Consider the following 25,584-nt stretch of genomic DNA (forward strand, 5'->3'; position numbering starts at 1 on the left):
ATGGGCCATCTGAGGCCTAAAGAGATGGAAAAAGTTCCTTAAGATAATTACACACTAGTAAGTAAGAAAGAAAGCATTCTGTCTTGGGAAAGTATTTATTATGTCAAAAATAAAAGCAAGTTATAAAATTATACCTGCTAAGAATTAATTTTCTAAACAATATAAAAAGGAAAAACATAGTAGAGATTGGAAGGCAGTATTCACAAAAGTTATTAATAGCATGTTATTAATGTAATTATTCCTATGGATCAAATGGCAGTTCCAGTTTTAATTTTTTTTTTTAATGTATTTTATTGATATTTTTACAGAGAGGAAGGGAGAGGGATAGAGAGTTAGAAACATCAATCAGCTGCCTCCTACACACTCCCCACTGGGGATATGCCAGCAACCGAGGTACATGCCCTTGACCGGAATCGAACCTGGGACCCTTCAGTCCGCAGGCCGACGCTCTATCCACTGAGCCAAACCGGTCAGGGCACCATTTTTAATTTTTTGAGGAAACTCCACACTGTTTTCCATAGTGGTTGTACCAGTCTGCATTCCCACCAACAGTGTACTAGGATTCCTTTTTCTCCACATCCTTGCCAGCATTTAGGCAACCAATCGATGTTTCTCTTTCACATCCATGTTTTTCTCCCTCCTCCTTCCCCTTTGTTCTTCTCCCCTCCCCCTCTTTCTTACTCCTTCTCTCCATAAAATCAGTAGCGTGTCCTTGAGTGAAGATTTAAAAAAAGAAAATGGACAATATGTGCTTATAAAACCAATGGGAATTTGTTTGCATATTTTTTAAATGAAAAACTCTAAGTTCTTAAAATACAACTGCTGTTTTGTGGTATTTCAGGCTTACACCAGCCAGTTTGTATCCCTTGTGATGTTCGCCCTTATGATGTGTGATGACAGGATTTCCATGCAAGAGAGACGCAAAGAGATCATGCTTGGACTGAAGCGGCTGCCTGGTACGAAGATGCTCTTATACTACACTTTTGTTGTCTAAGGGAGCCGTAATGGGTGTCATTTTCTTCTTGTACTTGAAGCTGTGGCTTCTAGCTGTTTAGTCAATAAATCTTTCTACTTTTGCACCTTTGTATTTAAAAATTCCTCTCTGATATCACAAGGGAATAGAAACACTGGTCTTTTGTCAGTTGCTACCAATATATTATTGTTTTTATATTGGTTCGGTTAATTATCCTTTTTCATAGATGTTGCTAATGTTACTTCTTTTATTTTTTATTTTATTGTTTAAGGTATTACAAATAGTAGTACATATGTCTCCTTTTTTTCCCCCATTGACCTCCCCCGGGCCTCCCCTACCCCCTGACACTTGCCTTCACCACCCCCTCACCCCACCCCCCCAGTGTCTTGCATCTGTTGGTTGTGCTTATATGCATGCATACAAGTCCCTCGGTTGATCTCTTACCCCCCCAACCCTCCCCTACCTTCCCACTGTAGTTTGATAGTCTGTTCAGTGCTTCTTTGCCTCTGTCTATTTTTGTTCAACAGTTTATAATGTTACTTCTTAACAGATTTGATTAAGGAAGTACTGAGTATAGATGATGAAATTCAGAAACTGGCAACAGAACTTTATCATCAGAAGTCGGTCTTGATAATGGGGCGTGGCTATCATTATGCTACTTGTCTTGAAGGGGCACTAGTAAGTCTTCTCACTTATAATTTCAGCCTGTTGACTTATGGACCTTGTACATAGTCATACTTTTAGTTTGAATGAAATAGGTGAAACTTTTACAAGTGCTTTTGTTTTTATGCATTCTGGTTTGTTTGCCCTGAGAAGGTGTAACAATTTATACTTAGTGAAAATAAAGAAGAGTACATTTTAGCATGATAGCTTGGGTTTAGCAAGTAGCTTTGGTTAATTTATTGTCCAGATACGACTGAAATAAAGATTAAGTTCTCTAAGTGTGGGATTTAATTCAGGTCAAACATTAACCAAGTAGAACAGTTACATGAGTATGTTCATGAGAATCTAAAATGTTGAAAAAGCCCTGGTTAGAATGTCAGCCCACACACCAAAGGGTCTTGGGTTCGATTCTTTGTCAAGGGAACATACTGGGTTGGGGATTTGCTTCCCACCCCTGGTTGAGGCATGTGTGGGAGGCAATCAGTCGATGTGTGTCTCTCTCACATCGATGTTTCTCTCTCTCTTCCCCCACCCCCTTCCACTCTCTCTGAAAAGCAATGGAAAAAATATACTCAGGTGAGGATTAACAAAAAAAATTTAAATTAAATTAAATCTTGAAAAAGTCCTTGTAGGTCTTAAAACTTCTAGTCACTGTAGATATTATAGAAACAATGATCTGTTAGCCTGTTGGCTATATTTATAGATCGGTGGTCCTTTAATACTTTTGGATAAAAAGCGACTTCAGATATCTAATATTTGTGTAATGCTTAATTAAGAATGGGTTTTTGAAAAAGAGACTGAAGACTAATCTAGTTCTTTTCTATTAGAAAATCAAAGAAATCACTTACATGCACTCTGAAGGCATCCTCGCTGGTGAATTGAAGCATGGTCCTCTGGCTTTGGTGGATAAGTTAATGCCTGTCATCATGATCATTATGAGAGATCATACTTATGCCAAGTGTCAGAATGCTCTTCAGCAGGTGGTTGCTAGGCAGGTAAGTCAGGGGCTGCTGTGAGGACACCTTGGGGAATCTAAGAGATGGGCCATTAAAGCTTAATTGAGTTTTATGACATTTAAAGTGATAGACCAGGGCCCAATAGATAGCTTACAAAACATGTTGAGGTTTACATGTGAGGAATTAGATTCTCAGAGTTTTGACAGGACCCAGCTCATAGATCTCACAATAGGCAGAATTGAGACCAAAACCAAAGTCTGGCTCTCCAAATCCTGTCCTCTTTAATTAGCTTATGCTGCTCCCTTTTAGTTTAATACGTATTCTTACATGTGTATTTCAGGAGGAACTAGATTTTATATTAAAACTACTGGTGATGTGCTTAACTGAGTTTTCCTCTGATCATTTGGCTTTATTTATAAAGATACTTTTATAATATATAACATATAATCAAAAGATACTAATCTCTTCTCACAGTGTAGTTGTTATGAACTTGGGTTTTGAAGGCAGGCAGACCTGGATTCAAGTACAGATGGTCTCTGGCTTATGGTGGTTTGACTTAGGATTTTTGGACTTTACAATGGTATGGAAGTAATATGCATAATAAATTACGTGAGATATTCAATACTCTGTTATAAGATAGCCTTTGTGTTAGATGATTTTTCTCAACTATAGTTAATATGTGTTCTGAGCATGGTAAAGGTAGGCTAGGTTGATCTAGGATGTTTGGTAGGTTAGGTGTATTAAATACATTTTTGGCTTATATTTTCAACTTATGATGGGTTTATAAGTAGAGGAGCATCTGTATTGAGCTTGGTGTTTCTTAGTTGTGTGAGCTTAAATAAATTACTGACTCCCACCAAGCTTTAATTTCCTTGACTATGAGATCAATCTGACTTACCATATAGGATTGTGAGTTTAAATAAGTCTGTGTTAGTGAGGCCACATGTGAATTATTGAATGTAAAATTTGCACATTCACTTGCTACAGCTCTTTCTTTGTTTACTTGTGATTGTGTATGTGGCTTTCTTTCCCAGGGACGCCCAGTGGTGATTTGTGATAAGGAAGATACCGAGACCATTAAGAACACAAAAAGAACAATCAAGGTTCCCCACTCAGTGGACTGCTTGCAAGGCATTCTCAGTGTGATCCCCTTACAGTTGCTGGCTTTCCACCTTGCTGTGCTGAGAGGCTATGATGTAAGTGATGGAGCACTGTAGGAATTTAGGGCTGGCTTTTTACCTGAGTACATTCTAATAGTTTTCCTTCTAAATATTTAGCAATAGCATTTGACAAATCCACTATATATATATATATATATATATATATATATACACACACACACACACATACATATATACACATACACATACACACACACACAATATATATATACCAGAGGCCCAGTGCACAAAAATTTATGCACTGGGCGGGGGCGGGAGGGTTCCCCCTCAACCTGGCCTGCCCCCTCTCACAGTCCTGGAGTCCTCAGGGGATGTCCTACTTCCGCTCCCCGCTGGGCGGGAGGCAACTGGGACGATCAGGGGAAGGCGCCACCCCCATCACCCTGCTGCTGCTGCCACTGCCAGCCGCCGCAGCTCACAGCTGCCGGAGCCCCAGCCCTCACAGCCACTGAGCTGCTCCAGCTTTGTGGGAGGACATCTGGAAGACGTGTGGTCTAATTAGCATATTACCCTTTTATTAGTATAGATATAACATCTATACATATAAAAGGCTAAGTGACCAGCCGACCGACTGGCCGGCTGGTAGCTATGACACACACTGACCACCAGGGGGCAGATGCTCAATGCAGGAGCTGCTGAGCGACAGCAACTTTGCAGAGTGCCCTCTCACACTCTGGGACTCCTCGGGGAATATCGGATGGCCAGTCTTGGCCCGATCCCTGCAGGCCAGGCCGAGAGGCCCCACCTGCCAGAGGGACCCCACTCACTCAGCAGATGCCCTCTGAGCCCCGGTGCTGCCCCAGGTGTGCCAGCCAGGGAGGGACTGCAGGAGGTTGGCTCCAGAGTGTGTCCAGCCCATCTCACCCAGTCCTGCTCCTGCCAGCCACCTTCTAATTAATTTCCTTTCAATGTGTATGAATCCGTGCACCGGGCCTCTACTATATATATAATATCTATCACCTGTTACATTTACTTGGCCCAATTTGTAGGTTACATCATAACATTTTCTTACCATAGAACTTAAAAAGGAATCTTGGAGATTATAGCCACCATCAGAGATTACCCTCTTAGGGAATCTCTGCCTGTTTTTATTCTGTTTCCTAATTCTTTGTTTAGGATTATCTCACAGGTTTCAGGACTTTTATAATTCTTTGTCCCCCAGTCATTGTGACAACCAAAACATCCTGCCCTTACACTTTTGCTGTCCCCTCGGAGGCCTGCCACCTCTGGAGGCCATCACTGGACTCTTCCTGTGCAGAACTGGCTTCTTTAGGATTCTTTTTCCTAACTGATTTCAAAACTTTTAAAGAGACATTATGTGACTATATTTTCTAATCTGATTCTTTGTAGTCTATAGTAAAGATGGTTAATGAATAAGTTTTCTGTTTTTACAAAAATAACTTGCTTATAGAACACAACCACACCCCAATCTATATAATCTCTTTAATCTTGTCCCCCACCTCCCCCTTTTTTTTTTGGCAGGTTGATTTCCCCCGGAATCTTGCCAAATCTGTAACAGTAGAATGAGGAGCATCTGAAACTGGGCGATTAAGCAACACAAGACACCTTTTGTATTTAAAATCTTGATTTAAAATATCACTCCTTTAAGCCTTTTTTTTTTTTTTTTTTTTTAGTAAATCCTAATTTATATATCAGTTATAATTCCACTAAATTTGTGCTTTTTGTGAAATTACCTCATATTTTTCCAGTAATTTGTGGGGAAGTTTGAAAAATGGAATCATTATCAGAAACAGTTAGCTTTCATTTTCTTTTTTTTAATCATCACCTGAGGATCTTTTATCCATTGATTTTTAGAGAGAGAGTGGAAGGGAGGGAGAGAAGGAGGGAGAAGGAGAGAGAGGATGGAAGAGAGAGAGAGGGAGAAACATCAATGTGAGACAGACACACATCGATGGGTTGTTTCCCATACATGTCCCGACCAGGGTGGGGATCAACCTGTAACCCAGGTACGTGCCCTTAACCGGGAGTCAAACCTCAGACCCTTTGGTCCTTGGGCTGACATTCTAACCACTGAGCCAGACTGGCCAGGGCTAGCTTTCATTTTCTTTAAAAGATGCTGGGTGTTGGATTTCTGGACTCTGCTTCAATCTGAGAGGATTGTGTATTTTAAAAGTAATTGGCATTTGTTTTACCATGCTTTTATTCATTCAGACCAATGAAAGAGTAGTGCATTTATTAGAAGATCTAAAGCCAGTGGCAATGTATTTGGACATTTGATTACAGTTTTGCTAAGTTATATATAAAGACAAGATGCTATGATTTATTTTGAAATTTGTTAGTGTACTTAAAAACAAACTTTTCTTGGTGGGATTTCTACCTAAGTTAAGTTAATCTTAGTCTCTCAAATTTATTGTTTGTTATCTATAGGTCAGGGTAGTTTAGGAAGCTAAATAGTATCGTAGTGCATTGGTTTTCTCCAGCCCTTAACAGAATATATTTGTATAATTTCATAGCACAAACTAAATTTGAGCTGCTTTGGACAGCTAACAGTATAATTTTAAATTTGAAGATGGAATATATATTTATTAGATTTCCGACTCTGTTTTTTCATCTCTTAAAAATGGTTTTTATTTTCTTGTATCTGTAGTTTTTTAATCACAGCTGAATGACATATTTTATCTTGTTCTTTGAAGTCACCACACAGAGTTGTCATCACATGTCTCAAATTAAATCAGTATTGATATATTCAGAATTCGCTTCAACTTTGGCCCAAAGAATTTCCTGCAATTAACTTAAAGTCCCTTCACTACTTTCTATAAAACTAGTACCTTCCTGCGAGTCTGGAAACTCTCTGCAATAGTTTGGAAGATTTGCAAGTCTATTGACTAGTCATTTGACTCTATATGGTGGGCTATACTTAGAAAAAACTATGTGCTTTACACTGAAATTAATGAAGGATTGCGTCAAATTCAGTACAAGCAAAACTTGGGAATATTGCGGGTTTGGTTCCTGACCACCGTAATAAAGCCAGGATTGCAGTAGACGAGTCATAATCCTTCTGCTGGTTGAGGGTCTGGCCTTCAGTTTGTAAAAAAAACATAACATCTGTGAAGCACAATAAAGTGAAGCACAAAAAAGTGAGGTATGCCTGTATTATTTCCTAGGTATTTTTCTCTCTGTATTTTTTGTGATCTACCCCTTCAATTTATTTAGGAATGAAGAAGATATAAATAAATTGATGTTGAGGTGTCTTTAGCTGCTTAGTGCCAGAAATGGAACTTAACAATTTAGATTAAAATATTTAGAGTAGACTATGAGTTTGATACTGAAAAAGTTGTAATTTCTTCACGGAGCTTTTTTGGCCACATTTTGGGGATTTTATAGCAAAGGATATTTATGTTTTGGTTAAGTCCTCTTTCAAAAGTTTTCACTTTAAAATTGTGAAGGTAAGATATTTAGCAAATTATGTAAGCCCAGTCTATTCCTTTCTCTGTTTTTGAACTTCTTGATGAGATGAAGATTTTCTGACAGCCATTGCTGCAAGAGAAGCATAGAATTCTGCTTGTGTATCACAGAAAGGGCATGCGCCCTGACTGGGAATCGAACCTGGGACCTCTTGGTAATGCTCAACCACTGAGCAACACCAGCCAGGCCATAAGCCCTTTTCAGGCCTGGGGTTGTGTAGCATTTAACACAGGACCCAGGAAATGATAGTTACTTCAGAGTCAGCTTTTTGATCTTTCTTTAATCACTTATGCCATAGGAATAAATGAGAAGAGAGAAATAATATTAACTGATTTTAGTTTGTTATAACTATGTCAACAGCCTGTTATGGGCAAGCGACTATGCTAGGAACTGAAAGGTGCATCTTGTTTAAAGCAAAGCCCATTTGTCTCCAGGTAGGCTCATCACAAGTGAAGACTGGGGTCATTGAAAGGGTAACAGAGTACCCTTAATGTCAAGTGCTATGAGTGGATTTCACTTAAATCATGATCCAAGTTTTGGGATATATCATGCTCAGAAGAGGTGAAGTGCATTTTGTAGAGTAAGCTGTTACCACAGGCTATATGTAGATCCTTGTATCTGCGGTTCACTAAGGAACAGCACTCATTAAATGCAAAGGTGAAAAACAAGCATCAGTACTACTAAAAGGGAACTGACACAGGGTAATGTGCAGAGGGGGCTGTTGGGCAAGGGAGCTAATACAGATTTTCTTTCTTTAGTTTTTTAGAAAATTCCTTCTGAGATGGTATTGTCTTATCCTTTTGAACACATACAGGTCCCTTGGCCTGAGTTAATTATGCAGATGGAAGGAAAGGAGCCTTTTTCTTGGTTCCTTGGTGGTGTTCCTTTGATTCTTCTGTTAACTCTTCAAGGGAGGAAAACCAGCTGAAAGTTTGCTTTAACAAACATTTTAAGAAATCCTTTGGGGTCAGTTTTTTCTCTTATTTTTTTTTTTTAATTAGAATATGCTATAACAATAAAAGGGAAACACTAATGTTAATTTTGGTATGATACAACCTAAGTGATTTTTCTGAAAAAATACAATGTCATTGAAAAATGTTTATTTCAAAAGAATTCATAGTTCCCATTGAATTTGTGAAGGCCAAAGAAATTGAAGGAAATGGTTAGTAAAGAAAGGTATTGTAGTCTTATATCCACACATTTTGTAGATTTTTCTATACCAGGATATTAGATAGACTGTTTTACCCATAGAAGCATATTTCAGGGTGGGAGTGGCTGGGGGGAGGTCAATGGGGAAAAAAGGAGACATGTAATACTATATGTAAAACTTTAAACAATAAAAAAGCATATTTCAGATTGCTTAGTTTTTAGTGTTAGAATCGAATTTGGAAGTTATAACCCTTAAATCATTTTTCTCCCACAATATTTAAATATTGTTAATATATCAATATTTCCTTGGCTTTATTAATTTAACCACATCTTCAGATCTGTGACATGGTAACCAATAGGACTGATAATATTAGATTTGAGCCAATAGTATCCAGGCTTAAAATAAAATCCTAAATAGCAAGGTGGTAAAGTTATAACATATTAACTTGTAGGTCTATAATAGGCTGATATAAGTGTTAGGGAATATACCATAAATAATGGCTAGTGAGAACATTTTAGGAAATTCTTGAATTACCTTTCTTACCATACTAGTTTTCAGAATGAATATAGAAATGATCCTGTTAGCTTTTTAAATGTTATGTGATTGAATTTCTTTTTGTCTAAAACTTTTTGTATTTGTTTATATTGCTTGTGAGCTGGAAATTTTAGGATCGTCCTTGCTGGTTTAGTTTCTGTTCTTTAAAATGAATGTTTAGTTAACTGAGCCAATTGGTCATTTCTTCCTCATGCCTTGTAAGTCCAGTCATTTTAATCCTGAACTGTGAATAAATTACTAAAACTTTCTGAGAATTGCATTTTGAAGCAATTTGCTAATATTTGAAATGCATACATATTTGTAATTGTGTCAAAGATTGTATTGTACTAGAATGTAGCCAATGTTTACTTGAATTGTTAGTAAACATTTCTGATGTTAAAAGTTTATTCGTTATTGTTGCTTTTAGAAAGAAGACATGATTGCATTTAATATAATCAAAAGTGACATGTCTCTGCTCCAACTTCACAGGTGTTTTAGAAAGGCTCTACTCTTCTGATGTCATACTGCATGCATGTACTTTCTCAAGTCTTAAAATTTTTTTTTAATAATGTGTTGCTTCTAGCAAATTGCCGGGGTACACAGTGATCAGTAACTTTAAGTTAATTGGTAGTTGCAAACGAAGGATATTTAAAATGGGTGAGTAGCAAGACAGCATGCCCAGTTGACTCTTGAACAACACGGGTTTGGGCTGAATTGCAGATTTTTTTCAATAGACTATAAATGTATTTTCTCTTCCTTATGATTATCTTCATAACATTTTCTTTTCTCTAGATTCCTTTATTATGATGGTATAATACATAAAACATACAAAGTTTGTGTTAATCAACTTTATGTTACTAGTAAAACTTCTGGTCAACAGTAATTATTGCGTTTTTTGGGAATCAGAAGTTACATGTGGCTTTTTGACTGGGGTGGAGGGAATTAGCACTCCTTCCCCCCATGTTGTTCAAGGGTCAATTGTACTCCAAATTTAAAGTTTCTGTAGATCTGGCAATTTGTTAATCATAGAACAAAGATTCCTTTTACAGGATCCTGTTATAAACAGCAAGCCATAATTTCTGTCTTTAGTGCTCACAGCACTTGCTGTGTTTTGCAGAATACCGGTATACCAGGGTGGTTTGAATGAATAGATGTGCTGTTTTGCCTGCCCAGAGAATTGAGCCCAGTCTCTTGTCTCTCTCACTCTGTGTTGCTCTGTAGCAAAATGTAGAGCTGCCACCCAGGAGGGATCATTTTTTCCACAGGACACATTTTTGACATAAAATTCAGCTTTACTCCTAAGTGAGGAATTGTCTTTAAATCCTCCTCAATTGGCTGTCAGTAAACTGCGTGCTTAAAGGCCAAGAAACAATTTCCCTGAGTTAAGAGGCCACTTTTCATTGGAGTGGCATTTAGGGAAAAACAAATTCTTTCATTTTTTTGGATGAGGGAATGAAGTTCTTACTGAGTTTCATTAATCCAAAGGTAAATAGTTCTCCCTCACTTTCAAAAATGATGTAGGAGCTTTAGTAGCTTAACAAGCATCCCAGAGCTATAAACTAATCTTATAGTAATATCAGAGGAGATGCCAGGATTTTTTACAGAGAGGAAGGGAGAGGGAGAGTTAGAAACATCGATGAGAGAGAAACATCCATTAGCTGCCTCCTGCACGCCCCCTACTGGGAATGTGCCCGCAGCCAAGGTACATGCCCTTGGCCGGAATCGAACCTGGACCCTTGAGTCTGCAGGCCGATGCTCTATCCACTGAGCCAAACCGGTTAGGGCGATTCCTTGTTTCTTAACTAATACATTCTCTTTGTTTATTTTGTTAATCCTCACCCGAGGATATGTTTTCCATTGTTTTTTAGAGTGGAATGGAGGGAGGGAGAGAAATATCAATGTGAGAGATACATATCGATTGATTGCGTCTGGCGGGTGCCCTGATCTGGGACAGGGGATTGAGCCTGCAACTGAGGTCCGGGCCCTTGACCAGAATCAAACCCAAGACCCTTCAGTCAGAGGGCCGACGCTCTAACCACTGAGAAAAACCAGCTAAGGCTTAACTAATACATTCTTAATTTGTGAAATCCAAAGTCTTATGTCAATTAATTTTAAATTGTATACAACATCCAGGCTGCAAAGGTCTAGATGTATGTGAATCACTACAGATTGATTCTGTCAATGGCCCTTCTCCTCATTAGGAAAAGCCAGTGTGGTATCAGTCATGGAGGTTTCACTATGGCAAGTTAAATGTGAGAGGCACTCATTAGGAAGCTTTGTCTCCCCGCCATCCCCGCCAATGGGATGGAAAATACCTGAGACAATAAAGGATTTTAGTTTGGGGGCAGGCAAAATTGCATTAAATTTGTGTCTTTCTGTTAGATTTGAATGTCTAGCTAGTTTGATTCATGGGGCTTGTGGGTGTGTTTTTTTTTAAACCCTCTTTGTATTTAGACATGTTTTGAAATGTTAAGCATATTTGCTTTGAATTTTATCTCTTTTTAAAAATATATATATTTTATTGATTTTTTTACAGAGAGGGAGAGGTATAGAGAGTTAGAAACATCAATGAGAGAGAAACATCGATCAGCTGCCTCCTGCACATTCCCCACTGGGGATGTGCCCGCAACCAAGGTACATGCCCTTGACCGGAACTGAACCTGTGACCCTTGAGTCCGCAAGCTGACGCTCTATCCACTGAGCCAGACTAGTTAGGGCTTGAATTTTATCTCTTAATTTTATATTTATCCTTGGAATAAAATGTAAACGGATTGTTGAATTTACTTTTACTGCTGCTATGTAGAAACCTAGGAACTGTCAGAAGTCTTTGTAGGATTTCTCTCTTATGTTCTTGGTTATAAACTTGGACCCATGTGTAGTTACTAAAGTTTAAAGCATTTCCTTGTTTGAAAGAAAATTAATTTTGAAACTTCTTCATATATGTAGTCTTTTTTTTATGCTTTAAGTGAAGTGGAAAAATACTCTGGCCTCTGAATGCAGAATAGACTTTACTGACATATTAGAAACTTAGGTGCTTTGAGTTGTTTTCTCAGTAGAGTCGATGTGTATGAGTTTGTTTGTAAATTCCTGGTTCTTCCTGTGACGTACACAGGAATGAAGGACCACAACTGTTGCCCGGAACAGAGAGAAGCTAGCTGACTTACGGAAACATTGGTCTCATCAACTTGATCTTCCCAAAGTGTGATCTTCTTAAGTTGATGGTTCTCAAATTTTGTTGTTGTTGTTATTTTTGGCTCAGTATGTTGAAACTAAGTATGGGCAGCACTGGGCATGTTGACAATCACCCTGTCAGAAGGTAAGGCTGATTTTTTAAATGTTATTATTTTTTAAATTAAAGGATCTGTAATGATTTGGCTTGTGCCCAAATAGGATGCTTCAAAACTTGGATCAATGTTTAAATGGATAAGCCTGTCACACAATTGATTAGCCAACTCTTGCTTTTCCATTCTCACCTTGTGCAGTTCAGGTACACAGATCATACTCTGCTTAAACAACATACATACTTCTCAGTGCCTAAGCACAATGACTTTGCCATAGTAGCAGCTTAATAAAATACTTGCCGACCTAAGTTATATTCTAAATAGCTTTTTTTCTCTTTCAGTTTCCTTTACTTGCTGGCATTTTTGGTGGAAAAGGATTTAATATGGGGAATTGGGCTGACACAGCTACTAGAAGGCTGGGGAAATGCAGGCCCGAGGAGCCAAGTAAAAAGTGCAGATTCTCAGGTCAGTGGCAGAGGCTGTGATTCAGTGGGTGAAGTTGGAGCCCAGTAATTTGCATTTTTAGTAAAGATGATCTGGATATGGATGGTGGAGGCCCACACTTTGAGAAAAATCTTTAGATATCGTAGCTTCATGGGGTTCATTGTACAACCTCATGCAAGAATGTGTGTGAGCCCTGGCTCTGTCTCCCTGATGGGGAGAACATTCATTTCAATTTTCAGTAATCATTTACCTGTATATTTATGGGTTGACCAACTGAAGTCTATTGTTCAGATCATTGTATGGGAGGTGACACCCTGTGCTCCTATAGACCCAAATCTGAGTAAAATAAGAGCAGAAGTACCTTGTATAGTATTGTATTGTGACTTAACAATAACAAATATGTATTTGGCTTTGTCCAGTTTCTGGCACAGAGCTCCTCAAACCCTTGGAATTGTGTAAGTGATGAGCACCATAAAGGTGGTTTTTATATTAATGAGACAACTTTTGGAAAGTCCATAGGTCACTGAAGAATGGGTAAATTAGAAATGGTGAATGAGAAGTAGGTAAATGAGACAGGTATTATTTATTCTCTATTAAGAACTTAAAAAACTTAAAAAAAAATAAAACTGTAGTAAGCCAAGTTTTTTAAAAAAAGAGAAAGAAAAATTTAAGTTTGACCAAACTTAACTGGATATATTGCAACAGCACCCAATCTCTGCAGGTCCGATTTCCCTGGTCTCTCACAGGGTTCCTCAGACTTTTTAAACAGGGGGCCAGTTCACTGTCCCTCAGACCGTTGGAGGGCTGGACTATAGTATAAAAAAGCTATGAACAAATTCCTATGCATACTGCATATATCTTATTTTGAAGTAAAAAAACAAAACGGGAAAAAAATACAATATTTGTATTTGTATGTGGCCCACGGGCCGTAGTTTAAGGACCCCTGCTCAAGGAGAACATTTCAGATAAAGGCCATACTTGATGCTCAGCCATAAATCTCATGCTTTATACATTTGGAAATAATAAATTTCTTGACTCCAGTTAATTTTACTTCTTTTTAAAAAAAAATATATTAGTAATGCTCCTGTCCTTTTGAAAATTGGAATGTGGAATACAATGTGGCAAATGTTAAGAAGTGGGAAAAGCTGTAGGAAAATAATCTGATGTCAGTTGACTTTCCTCTTGGAGTAGAGCAATCCTTTCCCCAGGGCCTGGCCCAGATCACCTGCCGCAGGCAAGAGTGCGGCTATCCCTGCTGGATTTTTATATCACAGGGACTTAAAATTTTTTAAAAATATATATTTTTATTGATTTCAGAGAGGAAGGGAGAGGGAGAGATAGAAACATCAGTGATGAGAGAGAATCATAGATTGGCTGCCTCCTGTATGCCCGTTACTGGGGATCAAGCCTGCAACCCGGGCATGTGCCCTTGACCAGAATCGAACCCGGGACACTTCAGTCCACAGGCCTACGCTTTACCCACTGAGCCAAACTGGCTAGGGCTCACAGGGACTTTTTTTAAAGAATTTTTTAAAATTATTTTTTTATTTCAGAGAGGAAGGGAGAGAGAAAAACATCAATGATGAATCATTGATTGGCTGCCTCCTACATAACCCACACGTGATCAAGCCCATAACCCAGACATGTGCCTTGACCAGGATCGAATGGTGACCTCCTGGTTTATAGGTTGATGCTCAACCACTGAGCCATACCGGCCGGGCCCGCTGCATTCTTTTATTTATTATTTGGTGAATCCTCACTTGATATTTTTCTATTGATTTTTAGAGAGAGTGGAAGGGAGGGAGAGATACAGAGAAACATTTATGTGAGACACATTGATTGGTTGTATCCTGCATGAGCCCCAATGAGGGCCGGGGATGGAGCCTGCAACCTAGGTATGTGCCCTTGACCGGAATCAAACACAGGACCCTTCAGTCCATGGGCCTGAGCCAAACCAGCTAGGGCTGAATTCTTTAATGGCCTCTCTTGCTGATGGATCAGGTGTCCCTCTTTAGGTGTTAGTGGGGCCGGACATGTTTGTGTCTGAATGGGTGGGCCGGGACTCCCCACAAGCCTACTTGGATGAGGCCTGAGCAGCCTCTTGCTGATTAGGCAGGATGACTGACCATCCCTCCTGGAGGGGATGGTAATCCTGAGAAGAGTCTGGTGCCACCACTTAGACCAGCTCCTGGATGGGTGGCTGTTTTCTTTGGATAGAAGGGGAGTCTTTCACTAAAAATGTCAGTAAGATAAGGCGGGGCACAGCAGCCTGTTTGGGCTGTGTTTATTGAGTGAGACACACAGGGAGGTGAAGGGTTCTCAGTTCCACCACCCCACAAAGTGCCCTGACCCCCCTCAGGGTTTTGGGGTTCCCTGTGGACACTACTGCAGAGAGGATTTATTCAGAGGCACATCTAAGGACACCCCCTACACTACTCTGGAGCACTTCCTAGGAGGCTGAAGGCCTCTGAACAGGTGGGAGAACCCAGATGAACTATGGGTTACTGCTGGTCATTTATGTGATTTCATTGGTCCCGCGGGCTTGTGGGGCCCAAGGAAACTTGGGTTACATAAGGAAGGGAAAGCATACTGTAGTTGGCAAACAACATGCATCTTTGTGTGTGAGTGTGTGTGTGAGAAATGAGCTTTCATTTAGAACCTTTGGCAGTGGCTTCAACTGGTTCCCCGGCACTTTGTAAATGATATTTTCTGAGCCTGGAAACCAGGCAGATCATGGAATTTTGGCTGGAGATCTTTTAAAAAAATTTTTAGGCTAGCAGTGAAAAAGGAGGCGGGTATTTGGCTGGGAGGCCTTTCTGGACTGCAGAGCAAACCAAGCAGGGTTGCCATGGCTGTGTTTCTACTGTTTATATAAACAAAGGTTTTTCCTGATAAACATACTTCATATTTAATAATCCTCAATCCACATGGGCCTCTTCTCTTTGTGTGTAGCTAGTTCATGCCAGTTAGACTTGAGTAGAACTTTATTATGGTGTGTGGTTGTATTTAGGCACCCAGTACACTTCAGAATTAAATGTTAAGTACTGATATCATGAAGTGCCGGGGTAAAGGGTGTTTAGTGATGGGAAGAGAGATTAACCTGCAGTATAAAAATGTAAAATGGGCTTTTCCCAGATCTGAAGTCTATTGGACCAGCCTGCACTGAGCATTCAGAAGTAGACTGACATTTTAATTCAGTTCACATGCCTGACTTAACTGTACTCCACCCCCCAACTTTTCTGTCTCTCTTAAGAGCCCTCACAATCGACCACACCTCTTACGGCCATCGCCTGAGATGTCGCCCTCCTCTTGGCCTGTATCCAATCGTGTGAAGTCTTAACAAGCTCCTGTATTGTGAGAGGACTCTGGTGGTTCTGAGTAACGAAAAACCCTTATTGGATCCTGTAACGGGAAAAGCAGGGGCAGATCTAGCCGCAGAAATCGCTGGATCCAGCTTTCATGCCCAGGTTTTGGCACATTAGGGAACTGAATGAAAGAGAGCTTCCAGGCATCCTTTCCCTGGGAACATGGAGTGATCAGAGATCTCCACGAGCTTGGGGAAAGCTCTTTGCAGTGTTCTCTCTCCCGGATATCTGGACACATCTCTACACCTGCCCAGAGGCTCAGAGCAGCCCGTGGGGTCTCTTCACTTGGTCTGCAAAGCCAGCAGGGAGCACTGGGGGTCCCTATCAGCTATGAGCACCACACTTCTCTACTGATGCCCTCCCAGGGTTTCCCTAATGGATAAACTGGTTCTAGTCCAAGGGAGCGCAATGTGCGTGATGTACGCAGGCCAAGCACCAGGACTCCAGTGACCCAGACTAACCAGGATTATGTCCCCAGGTATCTCTGGGAGCAGTCAGTCTGTTTAGCTCTATTACCCAAACTTCAGGACCCCTCACAACCCCAGTAGCTTCGTGTCTGGGCATTTCTGAAACTTCTCAGGAAAACGTTTTGCTCTGTGTTTGGGGAACAAATCCGTGTCTTCTTCCTGCAGGTCTGGATTGGGTCCTCTCCTCAGGGCCATGTTTGGCCCCAATAAACTCTTCTCTGGTCACCCCCCCCCCCCCAAAAAAAAAGTTGCAGACTTTTGAGATACTACAGGGTTCAGTTCCTGGAGTGGGTGAGGCTGTGACAACATGCCATGTTCACTCTCATCCTCTGCTCCACTGTCTCTTTTTCAAGTTTCTTTTCCTCCAAGACCCCCTGATCCCCTCTCCCCTCCATGAACACCACAGGCCCTACCCTTCCAGGCGCCTCCTTATCACTTGCTATTTTGACAGGTACAACGTGACCTCCAGGGGCACAGCTGGACGGTGACCACTAGGGCTGGGATCCAGATGTCTTCATTCTCTGCTTTTTCCCTTTAGAACCAATTAATCATTTCTCTCTCGGAGATATCTGAGAGAACTGTTTGTTTAAAATATTAGATGGCCGATAGACATATGAAAGAATGCTCTTCATCACTAATCATCAGATACATGTAAATTAAAACCACAAGAGGTATCATCTCACACCTGCCAGAATGTCTGCCAATAAATCAACAAACACAGGTGTTGAAGATGTGGAGAAAAGGGAACCCTCATGCACTGCTGGTGGAATGCAGACTGGTGCAGCCACTGTGGAAAACAGTATGGAGTTTCCTCAAAAAATTAAAAATGGAACTCCCATTAACCCAGTAATCCCACTTCTAGGAATATATCCCAAGAAACTAGAAACACCAATTAGAAAGGATATATGCACCCCTGTGTTCATAGCAGCACATTTACCATAGCTACGATTTGGAAACAGCCTAAGTGCCATCAGCAGATGAGTGGATTAACCTAGATTTGGCAGCAAGCCAAATTCCCATCATTAGATGAGTGGATAAAAAACTGGTACATCTACACAATGAAATACTACTCTGCTGTAAAAAAGAAAGAACTCTTACCATTCACAACAGCATGGATGGAACTGGAGAGCATTATGCTAAGTGAAATAAGCCAGTCAGAGGAAAACAAGTACTATATGATCTCATGTGGAATCCAATGAACAAAATAAAGTAACAAAGGAGACAGACTTATGAATACATGGAATAGACAGCTGTCACAGAGGGGAATGGATTGAGAGGGACGGGATGAAAGAAGATGAAGGGATTAGCCAAAGAACATATATGCATAACTCACAAACACAGAAAACAGTGTGGTGATGGCCAGAGGAAAAGGGGGTGTGTGTGGGTGGGGGTGAGGCAAAGATGGGCAAAGGTGGGAGGAATAGGGACATCTGTCAACAATAAAACGTCAATAAAAATAGAGTAAAAAATTCACTGAATAACAAAATATGTAAAATAAAATAATTTCAAAAATAAAAATTAAAAAATGTTAAAAGAGGCATCTTGCAAACGGGTTTTAGGTTTCTGTTTGTTAATCTTCTGAGGGGGGATATTTTCCCATTGATTTTTGGAGAGAGTAGAAGGGAGGGGGAGAGACAGAAACACTGATGTGAGATGATTGGTTGCCTCCTGCAGGCACCCAGACTGGGGCTGGGGATCAGAGTCTGCAAACAAGATACATGCCCTTGATCAGAATCGAACCCGCGGCCCTTCAGCCTGCAGACCAACGCTCTATCCACTGAGCCAAACCAGCTAGGGTAGGGGGTTTAGTTTTGAGAGTCTAATTGGAGAACCTTGGGGGAAGGCAGTGGAATAATACTGACAGCAGCTATTTGCACCAGGGCCTTACGGAAGGAGGCGTCAGAAGATAGCAACCACTTGCCTAAGAACAGTGGCTTATGGTTAAGAGGTAAAGGACAACCGTGAGTGAGGCAGAGCTCACGGGTCAGAGCAGTGGAGTCTTATTCATGAGGCTCAGACAGGAGAGTATTAGGAAAAGAGGGAGAGCAAAGGGCAGAAAAGGGGTCACCTTAGCAAGAGGAAGTGTTGGCAGTCACAGGCAGCCCAGGCTCCCTGGGATATGTAGAACGAATTGATTGGAACTTGTGGGGATTCACAGTACCCACAATTCCGCAGGTGGGGCTGAAGCATAAAAGTGCCATTTTGTGCTGTTACTGTGAGCCTCTTGAACTCACCCCAAGGTGGGGTGACCGGGAGGAAGCAACGGGTCATTCCATGGACAGAGCATCCAAGTTGTTAATAAAATCTCTTAGGAAAAATTGAATGGCGCCCAGGATTAAAACACTTGCTGTGACGGGAAGGAGCCACCAGGGGGCAGGGTCGTCCCAGCTTGTCCTTGTTTCGTTGGGCAAAATCCCGCGGGAGTCGAAGGAAAGAATGTAGCCACCAGGCAAGGCCTCCTTTATTCTTCTTTCTTTTCCTTTTTTTTTTTTTTTTCCCTCTGCGGGGTGTGATTGCCCTGGGAGGCTGGAGGTGGCGATGGGTCCAGACCGGGTCTAGAGAGCAGAAGCGAAGAGCCATCCTGAGGAGCATCTCGCGCTGCAGACCCAGCGGCACTGGGCAGGCGGCCTCCAAGCCCTTCTCCCCGCCCCTTCTCTCCAGCACCTCGGCCTTCCCGGCCCCCCTTTCCAGAAATGCGTGGTTAACAGTCACTGTGCTTCAGGCACTTTTCTAGGCCCTGCGGGTACCGACCGTTCTGGAACTTGGTTCTGGAGGGGCGGGCAGAGGTCCCCCGCAGCTCCTCCCACCTGGCCGCCACCTCCACCTGTTCCTGGAGCCTCAGTCGCGACGAGCCAGGCGGTAGATGCCGCCGTCGATGATTCCTGCTTTGGAAGGACAGGTGTCAGAGGGGCTCAGCTTGTCACATCTTTGCGTCTGCGGCACCCCCGGGTGTGGCAGGATAACTGGGAATGGTGCCGAGACCGAAGCTGCCGGGGCGCGCAGTGACCACAAGGGGGCGCTTGAAGATACCAAAGGGCGGTGATAGCAAGGACCAAAGTGTATTTCTCTGGGGCCACAGTAAGTCAGGGTGATGGGGCAAGCATGGCAGTTCTTTGAACCAGCTTCCTCCCCCGACTTGCTCAGAAAATTCTCAAGAATACTCTGAACACAGAGATAAATATTCACCTGCAAGATGCAGCCCTCTGCCTTCCACTTAGGGTCAAGGCAGGAGTAAATGAGCTGGTGTCTGTGGGGCAATTTGCTCTAGACTGCAAACTGAGTTTCCTTGTATCCGTCAGATTTCGGTGGTTTCGTTCTGCCTCCTTAGCTGGACCCAGGAAATGGGCTGTAGCCTGGGAGAGCTGAGTGGGGAGTCTGCCTTCTTTTTGTTTTGTTTTTTTTTAGTATATTTTTATTGATTTCAGAGAGGAAGGAGGGAGGGAGGGAGAGAGAGAGAAAGAGAGAGAGAGAGAGAGAGAGAGAGAGAGAGAGGCATCAATGATGAGAGAGAATCACTGATTGGCTGCCTCTCCATGCCCCACACTGTGGATTGTGCCTGCAGCCCGGCCATGTGCACCGACTGGGAATCCAACCATGACCACCTGGTTCATGGGTCCACACTCAACCACTGAGCCATGCCAGTCCAGATGGGAATCCTGCCTTCTTGTGTAAGGAGGAGCAGCCTGGAAATGAGTTCCTGGCTGATGGATGACCTCCCTAAGGTGTTGAATTAGGCGTTGGACTTACACAACACGGAAAGCTCTCCTACAGTTGTGTAAAGCCCTCCTACAGTTGTGTAAAGCCCTCCCACAGTTGTGTAAAGCCCTCCCACAGTTGTGTAAAGCCCTCCCACAGTCGTGTAAAACCCTCCCACAGTTGTGTAAACCCTCCCACAGTTGCATAAAGCCCTCCCACAGTTGTGTAAAGCCCTCCTACAGTTGTGTAAAGCCTTATGCTTTCTCTCTTTTCTACATTTTGGTGGCTAAAGCCCATCTTGTGCCCACCAGGCTGGTTTTGAGAATACAATTCAGGAAGCTGACACAATTACACTCCTCAGCCAGGAGTCTACATGTCTGACATTTGATTGCAAATTGCAACTTTCCTGGCTTCATAGCTCCAGTGTTGAAAGGTGAATCTATCTGTAAATATCCTTCTCCTTAAAATTTGTTCTCTCACACCTCATTTCTTTTTGGCTGCTACCCCTTTTGGCACAAGGAATACAGCTGAGGTCAGTGAGGCTGGGGTGTGACCAGGGAACCTTTGTCTCTGGCTGTAGTTAAGATGTGGTCCAAGGTGAGAAGAATTTTTGCCCTGATTTGGAAGTTGAACCTGGTTATTCAAAAGAAGTCTGAATTCCTGGGTGTTGAGGTAGCTTTGGGACTCTACGCTCCACTTAAAGCAGTGGTTCTCAACCTTCCTAATGCCGCGACCCTTTAATACAGTTCCTCATGTTGTGGTGACCCCCAATTTCATTGTTACAAATTGAACATAATTAAATCATAGTGATTAATCACAAAAACAATATGTAATTATATATGTGTTTTCCGATGGTCTTAGGTGACCCCTGTGAAAGGGTCATTTGACCCCCAAAGGGGTCGCGACCCACAGGTTGAGAACCGCTGTGTTAGGGGAATAAAGGGGTACATTTGTCTGCGTGCATCAAAACCCAATGAAACACAAACAGGAGTTTGCAGCCAAGAAGGCAGGGGTATATTAGCTGAGGAAATGGCGCCAAACCTGGAGTCACAGGTAAGCTAGTGCTCATAGCCTGGCTCCCCAATGGCTTCCAGGGGACGGGTTACTAAGGGGGAAAAATCATTCCTCATGGTTGCTAAAGGAACTGGGGTCGAGGTAGGGAGCCGCTACCTACCTGACGTCAGCCACGGCCTTGTTCTGTCTGGTTGCATGAGCTTGTGGCCGGTAGGGTTGCTCAGCATTCACGGGCCTGGGGCTGAAAAAACTGAAGCCAAGACTTTAGCGTCAGCTTGTCGAAACCCTGTCCCTGCAGGTGACATCCCTGAGGCTCCGTGCTTCAGTTCGATGCTAATCAGAATCTGATGTCCTAAGGCAGTGGTCGGCAAACTGCGGCTCCCGAGCCACATGCGGCTCTTTGGCCCCTTGAGTGTGGCTCTTCCACAAATTCCACGTGCGGGTGCACATACAGTGCGACTGAAACTTCGTGGCCCATGCGCAGAAGTCGGTTTTCGGCCTGTGCGAGTCTATTTTGAAGAAGTGGCGTTAGAAGAAGTGGGGGGTGTCGGTCGGTGGGGCGACGGGAGACACAGTGCAGGCAGGCCGCGGGATACGCGGGGGAGGCACATGGTTTTGAGGTACGTTCGCTGAGGTCGACCCCTTCCAACTCCCATCCACACTCGGCTATCTGAAACAAGTATACAAGACGAGTGTGGATGGGAAAGTTGGAAGGGGTCGACCTCAGTGAACGTGCCTCCATCAGATTGAGGACGTTTTTAGCAAAGGCCAGCTTAGGAGTACCCTAATCAAGTTAATAATAATGTACCTACCTGTATAGTTTAAGTTAAAAAAAGTTGGCTCTCAAAAGAAATTTCAATCGTTGTACTGTTGATATTTGGCTCTGTTGACTAATGAGTTTGCCGACCGCTGGGCTAGGGGGTCAGACAGAAAGGAGGAAGGGCGCACGTTAAGGAAGTGGAGTTTCTGCGCGGTTCCGCTCCCTTGCTGGGTGTCTCTATAGCTCAGCGATGGCGAACCTTTTGAGCTCGGCGTGTCAGCATTTTGAAAAACCCTAACTTAACTCTGGTGCCGTGTCACATATAGAAATTTTTTGATATTTGCAACCATAGTAAAACAAAGACTTATATTTTTGATATTTATTTTATATATTTAAATGCCGTTTAACAAAGAAAAATCAACCAAAAAAAATGAGTTCGCGTGTCATAGGTTTGCCATCACTGCTAAAGCTTCTAGAGTGCTGGCCTTCTCTCTCTTGAATGCTGCCTTTCCTTCCTTCATTTGCTATCATAACTTCATGCTTTCCCCATTCACTAGCCATTCCCAGTCAATCCCTGACCTGACGGACTCCTCCGCTGCCTTCTATGCCTCCCAGCATGTCCCAGGGCAGCGCTCTCTTCTGTTCTGTCCTCTGTGCACTCACCGGAGCAGACCCACTCCTGTGATACGTCAGTTAGGCTGCATGTAACCCAACAGATGGTGGCTGATATAAGCAAGAGGCTCAGCTGTCTCCTGTGACAGAGTTTGGGGAAGGCTGTCAGTCCAGGCTTGACCGGGCTCTGTTTAAAAGCCTGCTTCGCCAGCATTAGCATGTGGCTCTTCTCCCTGGGGAGCAAAATGGCTGCCACATCTCCAGGCATCACGTCTACCTTCCAGGGAGGAGGAAGGAGAAGGGGAACAAGCCAAGCCAAAAGGAGGATGCTGACTGAGTCCGTTGCATTTCATAAATGCTGTCTCAGGAGTCCCCCCAGCACCCCGCGGGAGAACAAGGTCCCACGTCCTCCCTGGCTCCAGGGTGTCATTAGTGAGTGATCTAGCCGGGGACAAGCAGATCTGAGTAAGAAAGAAGGAGGAGATGAAGACTGGATGGGAAAGCAGCAGCAGAGATCACCCGTGACATTGGCACCCGTCTGCTGACAACTCAGAAACCCATATCTTCTATACAAATGATCAATAAGCCCAGGGAACAATCCTAAACATCGCTAATCACCAGGGAAATGCACCTCAAACCACAGTGAGATGCCACCTCCCACCCAGGAGGATGGAGCAAAACAACATACCTTGTTGGCGTTCACTTGGAACCGTAAGTTGGTTGCGATTTTTTCTCCACAAACGACACATGTGGGTCGCGGCGGATTTTCTTCACTGGGCGAAAAGCCAAGTGACGATCATCTTTGTCGTGATGGCGAACGTCGTTTCTAATTCAGCTTTGGAAGGACGCGTGGCAGTGAGGTGCTGCTCGAGTGTCAGCTGCTGTCGTGCTGGGCGCAGCAGCACGTGATGCACGGGCATCGCTTTCTTCGCTCTCCTTGAAGTTGTGTGTTTTTATTAGAAACGTGTCCATTTCAAATGGAACGCTGTTGCCTAAAAATAACTTTCCAGTCAAAAGAAAATATAGCTATTACTTGAAATTATTTGTGAACACACCTGCCAAAAGTTCAAAACAAAACGGTTGAAATGAAATAAATCGAATGCGATTTAAACCTTCTCATGCATGCAGACTGAAAACGTGGGATAGGCAGGAAACTCTGCACGGATAACGCTACGATGTTCAGAAAAACTCACTTCCCTTCTCAGATGCGCGCAGATTGCGGTGTCGCCTGGACACCGCGGGCCTGCGGGTGCCGTGGGCCTGCCAGGGCGCTTCCCACTTCGCCTCCGAGGCCCTTGTGGGCCGCCGGCCGCCCTGAGCTGTGCTCCCCGGGGCCCCGGCTTCGTGTCCAAGTGCTTGCAACGTGGGGAGCCCTCCGGGCGGTTGTGTTGTAGACGGAGAGCAGAGCAGAGCCATGCGATGTGCCCTTGGGGATGGGGGAAATCCTGGAGGCACAGCAGTTGAAAATCGCTGAGCTAGAGGCGCCAGAGAGAGTGGAAGGTAAGCCAGGCGGAAGTCGGTCTTATCATCTCAGAAGTGACATCCCCTCACTTTTTGACCATTTTCTCCTCATTTGAAGTATGTCTCCAGGTCCCTCCCAGGAGGTGGGAGTCACTGGGAGCCGTCTTGGAAGCCCCCCACCACAGCGATCTCCTTGGGCTCAGGATACTTCATCTTGCAGGGAACTTCGACCAATCAGGAAAATCAATGGACACAGACAAGGGGGGGGGGGTGAGGGCAGGATTGGGGGGATTGGGGGCAATGGGGGGATATGGACACATATGTAATAACTTAATCAATAAAGAAAAAAAAGTAAGAAAAAAATCAGTCAAAGGTGAAGAGGTGGGTAAATTTGCCGATAGCTCTGAGCAGTTCTCCAGGCTTCTCTGCAGCTCTTTCCCACCAGCGTCCCGTCTGTGTTTTCAAGCTCAGGTGGTGAGATGGTGACACTGCACACAGACAGAAGGGCCTGGTTTCCTCCCGGGACCTTGAAGAGGGAGGGAGCGCTGGTCCCAAGGCTGCCTCCCCTCGCCTGGTCCCACCAGCTCCCAGTGGTTTGGCTCTGCTCTGTGATGTGTTTACACGGATGGGCAAGAGAGATGACTTCACCAGCCAGGCCCCTGGGCCACATGGAGCCCTGGCGGGGCTGGTTTCAAAGTGAATCATTCGTCAAAATCAGCCGTAAGCAGTTAGCCAGCAGCAATGCCTGTCTTTGCTACAGACACACCACAACGAGCCACACTCTGTGCCCTGGCCCGAGCTGGTCCCTCTGCAGTGCCCTCCCGCCCTCACGGACCCAGCCTTCCGAGGGCCCCTTCCTGAGCCTCCCTTTTTCTTTTCTTTTTTCTTTATTTTATTGATTTTTTTTTTTCTTGAGCCTTCCCATTTCTATCCACACAGCTCTTTCCCTTTCTTCTCTGAAGTTTCAGAGCAGCTGACATCTGTGCCACCCAGTTTAGCTTCTGGCCACATCCTGCCTCGGGGGTTCTTTATTCCCCACATGTGTGCCTTCTGCCCTGCCTCCAATGCCATGTATGTTTCTCTAGAGCAAGAACTGTTGTCCAATTCCTTTAACCCCCGGCGGTACCCAGCCAGGGTAGAGCATGTTGATTTGAGGGCGGAGGCCTGGTCAGTTCTTTCAGGCTGAGCCTCCACAGTCTCCCTGCAGGCGCTGTCCACGGCGGCTTTCCCGAAGTCCATGGACATTTGATGTTGGTGTCCATGGCATCTGCTTAGATGGAGCCTGGGATTCAGAGAAGGCTGATGGAGAGGACTGGCCTCATTGTGTATGCAGGCAGCGGTTGTGTGGACAGAACTCGTGTTTTTATTAATCCTTAGCCGAGGATATGTTTAGGGAGAAGAGAGGAGAGGGAATGGGAGGAGAGGAGAGGAGACAGAGAGAGAGACATTGATGTGTGTGAGAGAGGGGAGGGAGGGAAACATTAATGAGAGAGAGAGTGGATCTGGAGAGCAGGAGGCCATGCCGGGGACATTGAAACCCGAAGAGTCGGCATTTGTGCTACCAGAACCGATGAGACGAGACGAGGATTGATTCCTATGGG

The 25,584-nt window shown here is 43.4% G+C and overlaps 1 protein-coding gene across 1 annotated transcript in view; it reads left to right on the plus strand.

The window, feature by feature from the left end:
• GFPT1 (glutamine--fructose-6-phosphate transaminase 1) overlaps positions 1 to 6,865 on the plus strand; it is a 59,239-nt gene extending 52,374 nt beyond the window's left edge. The window contains exons 15-19 of the mRNA XM_081101147.1: positions 842 to 956; positions 1,524 to 1,651; positions 2,464 to 2,631; positions 3,627 to 3,788; positions 5,256 to 6,865. Of these exons, the coding sequence (XP_080957273.1) occupies positions 842 to 956; positions 1,524 to 1,651; positions 2,464 to 2,631; positions 3,627 to 3,788; positions 5,256 to 5,300 (618 nt within the window). The 3' untranslated portion in view covers positions 5,301 to 6,865. The remainder of the gene's footprint in view (positions 1 to 841; positions 957 to 1,523; positions 1,652 to 2,463; positions 2,632 to 3,626; positions 3,789 to 5,255) is intronic.
• Positions 6,866 to 25,584: the final 18,719 nt, after the last annotated feature.

Source organism: Myotis nattereri, assembly GCF_964212035.1.
Source record: "Myotis nattereri genome assembly, chromosome: 10".
In the NCBI taxonomy this organism is placed as follows: Eukaryota; Metazoa; Chordata; class Mammalia; order Chiroptera; family Vespertilionidae; genus Myotis; species Myotis nattereri.